Source organism: Myodes glareolus, chromosome 4 (genome assembly GCF_982192425.1).
Source record: "Myodes glareolus chromosome 4, mMyoGla1.1, whole genome shotgun sequence".
Taxonomy (NCBI): domain Eukaryota; kingdom Metazoa; phylum Chordata; class Mammalia; order Rodentia; family Cricetidae; genus Myodes; species Myodes glareolus.
In genome coordinates this window covers 23,896,261-23,903,056 of record NC_142029.1, presented here as the reverse complement: position 1 = coordinate 23,903,056, position 6,796 = coordinate 23,896,261, and the positions used below count along the sequence as shown (strand labels likewise).

Genomic DNA, 6,796 nt, shown 5'->3' with positions numbered 1-6,796 from the left:
TTAACTGATGAGCCATATCTTCAGCCTTAGTAAGGCCTATTTATTTATCTAATATAAGGCTGGGGCGATAGAAAAAAGATTGTTGTACAAGCATTAGAACTGAATTTAAATCCCAGCTCCCATGTGATCCCAGGACTGGGGAGGCAGAAGAGGTTGGATCTCTGGGACTTGCTGAGCAGCCAACCTAGCCTATTGATTATCCCCAGCTTCAAATGATCCTGTCTCAAAAAGCAAAATGAATGGCACCTGAGAAGCAACACCCACGAGTGGCCTCTGGCTTCTATATGCCCACAAGCAAATGTGCATCCCTACCTACACACTCATGTGCCCACCCCTGCAAACACACACACACACACACACACACACACACACACACACACACAGATGCATACACACACGAAAGGAGCCAAAAATATACAAAAGTATACACACCATAGGTTCCATTTCTATGAATGTCAAGATTGGACAAAAACTACTATGGTCATCTAGTTTCGGTTAGTAATTATTAGAAGAAGGGAAGTCATACTGATAAGAGGTCGCCTCTGGAAATTTGTTAGATCTTGATGTGGGTTATAGTTACACAGGCATACATACATACATATATATACACACACATATATATATACACATACACACATACATACATAGTAAGTCACTACAAACTGAACATTGAAGATTGCTCATGTCTTTTCTTAAAAATTGGTTTTTCAAGACATGGTTTCTTTGCAGCCCTGGCTGTCCTGGAATTCAAACTGTAGACAAGGCTGACCTCTAACTCACAGAAATCCACCTGCCTCCATCTCCTGAGTGCTGGGATTAAAGGGGTGTGTGCCACCACCGCCTGGCCCCAATACCTCATGTTAAGTCCAAGGCTCACAGGGTCACTGTTGTCCTTATCTTCTACCTGGCAGATTGCATCAACTGCCAACTGGGTTGCCAACTACCAGTTCCTTGGCACAGAGAGGTTCTTTCTGGGAATGTATTTTATGACCCTCTAGTTTAATAAACTCTTGTGGTTCCTGTATGTCTGTGGTATGGAACCAAAGTACTTCTCCAAAGCAAACAAAGAGTTTCCTAATCTAACTTTTTTCTACCGCTCTCCTTCACCCCACCCCACCCCGCCCAACCCCGTTCATGGACCCTTCCCCAGACAGCTTTTACTTTTGCGTGGTGCCCTCCCTGTGCTCCGACTGTCCTGCTGTATAGCTGATTCTGACAGTTCCTCCTCACCTCCTACAGTTTGGCTATCAAGGGTGCCATGTCACATAGGTTACATAGCTGACCATGGTTCTGTTTTGACTTCCTCCCCTTGTGAGTTTGGCAATTTGCATATTAACTTCTCTATGTTTTGAGCTAAATGCTTCCTGGGAACAAAGTTCAGCTGGGACAGCAGCACTTCTGTGACAACAATGGAGGGCTGGGGAGATGACATTCAGCAGGTAAAATGCTTGCCACACAAGTATGAGAACACCAGCTTAATCCTCAGTGCCTAAGAGCCTGTTTTAGCAAGGTGGATGCCCAGACAGGCAATCCTTGGGATTAGCTGATGACCCAGCTTGGCAAGCCCTGAACCAATGTGAGACCTGTCTCAAAAAATGTGCAGCATGCAATCGATTCCAGCCCTGGCAGCAGGAGGATCAGAAGTAATCCTCCTCTCCGGAAGTTTGGAGGAGGGTCTGGGTTATAAGAAACACTGCCTGAAAACAGACAATGTGGGCATTCCTGAGGAATGTCGCCTGGGGTTGTCCTCTAGCTCAGCCATGCAAGAACGCGCGCTTGCGTGCGCGCACACACTCACACACACACGCATGTACAAGGTGGGAGAGAGAAATCTTTTCTATTTTCTTATTGAAGATTTTGGATGCAGATGAGACATTCAAGACATTTAGTTTTGTTGTTGTTGTTTTTTCTTTTTCTTTTGGTTTTTCGAGACAGGGTTTCTCTGTGTAGCCCTAGTTGTCCTAGAACTAGTTCTTGAAGACTAGGCTGGCCTCGGACTCACAGAGATCCTCCTGCCTCTACCTCCCAAGTACTGGGATTAAAGACATGAGACACCGCCAGGCCATTAGTGTTGCTTTTAGTTCAGGCTTTTCTCTTTCTCTCTCTTTCTCTCTCTCCCTCCCTTTTTCTTTTTTCCTTCCATTCCTCTCTCTCTCTCTTTCAGATAATTCTTTTTTTCTTCTTCTCTTCCCTTCCCTTCTCTTCTCTTCCCTTCCCTTCCCCCCCCCTTTCTTTTTTTGAGACAGGGTTTCTCTGTAGCTTTGGAGTCCTGAAACTAGCTTTTGTATACCAGGCTGGGCTCGAACTCTCAGAGATCCGTCTGCTTCTGCTTCCCAAGTGTTGTGATTAAAGGAGTGTGACATCACGCCTGGTCTCAGACTTCCTGTTTAAGAAAAACTTCACTGCCCAACAAACAGACTAGCCATTCGTTATAAACTATTTACATTACCTAGTAAATAATAAAACAAAAAATCAACTTCTTAGCCTCGCTAGCCACGTTCTGAGCGTTCAACAGCATCCTGTGACTAGTGGCCAACTACTTAAGAGCACAAAGTGCAACTCGTCAATCATTGCTGAAAGGTGTTTGTTTTATTGGCCGACCTAGGGGTCTGTTCTGTCTATGTGTAGTTTTGAAGCCCAGAGAGGGATTGCACTTCCATCAAATGCTGAGTTCACCTGCAATAACTTGGAAGGGATCCCTGCACACAGCCTCCTCCACGCCGCTCCGCTTTGAAGATTAGAGCCACTGGCTTTCACATCCTAGTGCAAGGACCCTCCCCGAAGCGCACAGCCAGGAAGCCTCAGAACCCAAGGCCGCAGCGCCTGCCGCTGATCACGTGGCGCTGTCCCTCGCACCCCGCCCCCTCCCTGCACCGTCGCCGTCCCGCCCCCGCCCGCGCCCCCGCCCGACTTGCACCGCCCCCCTGTCCTTACTGCGCAAGCGCGGGCCGCGAGCGTGGGGCATCTCGAGACAGCCAAGTTGCGGGCTGCGGAGCGTGGAGGTTTGCGGCCTGCGTTCGGCCAGCTCCAGCGGCTCACAGGCTGAAGTAACGAAGCGCAGAAAGCCGAGCCTCCCCGCTCTCCTGACAGCGTGGGCCATGGAGACTCAGGTGCTGACGCCGCACGTCTACTGGGCTCAGCGCCACCGTGAGCTGTATCTGCGCGTGGAGCTGAGTGACGTGCAGGTAAAGACCAGGCTGCGGGCTGCGCGCAGGATCGCGGCCCCGGGTACCCGCCGCCCTCACTACTTGTAAGCGCTCCTGCAGTGCGCCAGTGAAAGCCACGAGTGGGGTGCACGGCCTCCCCCCAGGGCTGCAGGTGCCGTCCGGGGTTCCGCGCGTGGCCTCCGGCTTCCCCTTTGTTCCTGGCAGGCGCCCTGGGGAGCCGTATCCAGGTCCTGGAGGCACGGACACCGGCTCGCGGGTTGCCTGAGGCCCTCAGAGACGTGGGAAGAGCTCTGTGGGTCTGAGGTGCGGTGTGACAGTGGCCTCCTGGGCCATGACTGGACGTCAGCGCTGGTCTCTGAGATCCTGCCAGGGCGGCCCACTGACGTTCTCAAGGCCCGCCGCTGAGCTGGGGGTGGGGAGGGGGCAACCCCTCAACCGTTCAGTGGTGGAAATCTACATTACCCCCTCCAAGGAAATAATTTCCATCCTCTCTCTAAGGCTGTGAACTCAGCTTTGCATAAAGAAATTATCTTGTTACATTAAGCACAATTTTCATCTCATTTGCCTGCTAATGTGAGCAGATCAAATCCCTGGGAACTTCCGTGTCTCTAACGAGAGCAAGTATTCTGGTCCTTGTGGAGCTAGTGGTTTTTGTCTGGAATGTTCTTTCCACAGCCATCCATACTCCTTAGTCTCCTTGACATCCAGGGTAGTCCAACGACCTTGGTTCTACTTTTGTCTCTTGCTCATAATTTGACTCTTGTCTGTATTCATCAACTCAGCTGGCATATTTTCTTTGGGGATCTAGGTACTGGGTGTCCAGCTGAGTCTAATCTTTGCTTCTGGAATGCAAATTGTTTCCCCGTGTGAACGATGAAGATAATTCTGGCCAGAGTGTCTTTGAGTAAGCAGTAACATTGCATGGTGTGCCATTTAATGTGTTAAGCGAACCTGAACTATGCCTTTCTAGAATAGGATGAATACTACTTCTCTTTGTTTTTGTTTTTTTTTTCTCTTACAAGATTCTTTGTTAAAATAGAAAAAAAACATTTAATTTTTTATTTATATTTTGGAGGCAGTCTTCCTACATAGCTCTGCCTGGCCTGGAACTGATGTAGATCAGGCTGGTCTTGAACTCAGGGATCCAGCACCCTCTGCCTCCTGAGTGCTGGGATTAAAGGCATGCACCACTATGTCCAGGGATACATGTTTGAAATATGTTAACAGGGAGAGCTGTGAGTGTGGAGGAAAAGGTGGAATTTTCTTTTGAAGAGCAAAGTCTTTTTAAAGAAATTTTTGGAAGAAGTCTCTCACCCCGCATGGAGGTTTTATCTTTCTGGGGCTTCACATATGCTATTCTGAGGCATTTTAAAGCAACATGTCAATATTGTGTGTAAGATACTACAGGTTTATAGAGGTGAGTCAGACCAGCTCCCCTTTCCCAGGGTACAGACAGCTTTCCCAGGGCATTTTGACTATAAGGAAGCATATTACACTAAACCATAAAGGTATGTTCATGAATGTGTCTGTTGGTAATGTTGGGGTTTGGTGTTGAAACAGGTCCCTGGCATTAAAGGAATTCTTTGCCTCTCTTTCATTGAATTGGAGATGACTTCCAGAAATGGGATGATTTGCTGTCTACTTGTTCCTGGAAGAACTTTCCAGAGCGCCCACCTGTAGCTAAAGCCAAGTTCATTGTAACTACTCTCTTCAGAGTGGGGGGTGATAGTGTCTCTTAAGAGGGTGTTAAACTTACTATAGGATTTGAGCCTTGGCGCTTGGGAATGCAAATGGAAGCGGAGCTCCCGTAGCTTAGAGGCTGTGGGTAAACAGGCGGTGCTGAAACAAAACTTGAGGAGAGACCTACCTGAGAATTAAACCGAGGCCGAGAGAGGAGGGTGTCTGGTATTTTTTGGCGGGCACATAACCAGGTGTCTGTGCTTCTACAGAATTAATTCTTCATTAGGCTCTGTCTCCCTTTGCTGAGGTTTCAGAGTACACTTTTCAGAAGTTGTTATTCTGTGAGATAGTAATGTTCAGTAGGAGAATAGCCTGGTCTAGCTGTGAACTTAGTGAATATCAAGAGCTGCCTGCTTGTTTTCTTGATTAATCTCTTCAGGTTGTGTTGAAATGAGCTTTAGCTCAGGGTTTGACTCAAGATGAAGCAATTCATTTGCTCAGTGCGAGCCATTTAAGGATACCCACTCTTGTTGGTCCTTAAGGAAAGGTTCTGGGCTCTGGGGCAGCTCTAATACCTCTTTGCGTCTGATAACATGTCCTCCAGCTGATGAGTGGTTTTCAAAGCGCTGGGGAGGATCAGTTCCGCCCCTCTCCCCAGAACGTTGGCCATAGTCCAGTTGTCACATCAGCTTTCGAGTTGCCGGGTCAGTGACTGATGAGAAGCCACTGCTTTTGTGTCCAGAGATTGTGTGCAGAAACAGCTTCACAGTGGCATTGTGCTCGAGGTGAGTAATAGCAAAGGGGCAGCAGGGGAGTGGTGGCTTCCGCTGAAGGGCAGCATCAATGGACAGGTGTGTCTCAGCCACCACAGTTGTTAAAGCCTCTGCTTGTTTAGCAAAATTGCAGTAGTGAACAATACACAGCTCTGCTTGAAAGATACCATTTTTGTGGGTGTCTGGTAGAGAAGTCATCAAAAGTGTGAGCTTGGGCCCCCTTTCTTCCGTTTACTAGCTGGTGACCACAAATAATATGAGCCTCGTTCTCTTCATTTGCATAAATGTGAATAACAATATCTAATTCACAGGAAAGGCCCTTTTGATGTTTGAACTGGGGTTAATAGTGATTTGTGAGCTGGGCCATGGTGGCACATGCCTTTAATCCGAGCATGTAGGAGGCAGAGGCAGGTGGATCTCTGTGAGTTCAAGGTCACCCTGGTCTACAAAGCGAGTTCCAGGACAGCTAGAGCTGTTACACAGAAAAACCCTTTCCTCAAAAACAAAAAACCAAACCAAACCAAAACAACAACAAAAAAAGTGGTTTGTAAATTCTAGTGTGCCACCCAGACAGGTGGGGTTCTAGGGCTGTGACGCTAAGTCTTAGATGAGAGACAGGCAGCAGTGAAGCAGAGTGTCACCTATTAGCAGACCTGTCTATATATGAAACCTTATCATACAGTCAAGATGGCTTTTCTGACTAAACCATTCAGAAAATTGGATTAGGAGAACTATTAATCCAAATGGCAGAAAGACAGGATTCCTGTCTGTGCCATTCACAAGAATCCTCTTCAAGTGGGTTAATGACCTGCCTGCGTGAAGTGAAGCTGCTGAAGAGAGCCGAGGAGACTGTGGTGTTAGACACGGAGGAGTATCCTAAGAAACAAAAGCCTAAGCCCTAAAGGAAAGGCTTGGTGAGTAAGCTTGTTCACATAGCAAGTTCCAGGTTAGCCAGGACTATATAGTGAGACCCGGTCTCAAAGTAAGGGGAAAAAGTGTGTGTGCGCTCACACACACACGTGTAAGTTTGAGACATGGCATGTGTGGAGGTCAGAGGACAGCTTGCATGGTCAGCTCTCACCTTCCGTCATTGGGTCCAGGGAATAGAACTTGACCGAAAGCTTCCTTGCTCACTGAGATATTCTGACCCAAATGAGAATTTTGTTACTGTTGTTG

At 47.7% G+C, this 6,796-nt stretch overlaps 1 protein-coding gene across 1 annotated transcript in view; it reads left to right on the top strand.

Annotated features, from left to right (window-relative positions):
* Window positions 1-2,936: 2,936 nt before the first annotated feature.
* Hacd3 (3-hydroxyacyl-CoA dehydratase 3) overlaps window positions 2,937-6,796 on the top strand; it is a 36,705-nt gene continuing 32,845 nt past the window's right edge. Inside the window, exon 1 of the mRNA XM_048424208.3 lies at window positions 2,937-3,185. Coding sequence (XP_048280165.1) covers window positions 3,099-3,185 — 87 coding nt within the window. The 5' untranslated portion in view covers window positions 2,937-3,098. The remainder of the gene's footprint in view (window positions 3,186-6,796) is intronic.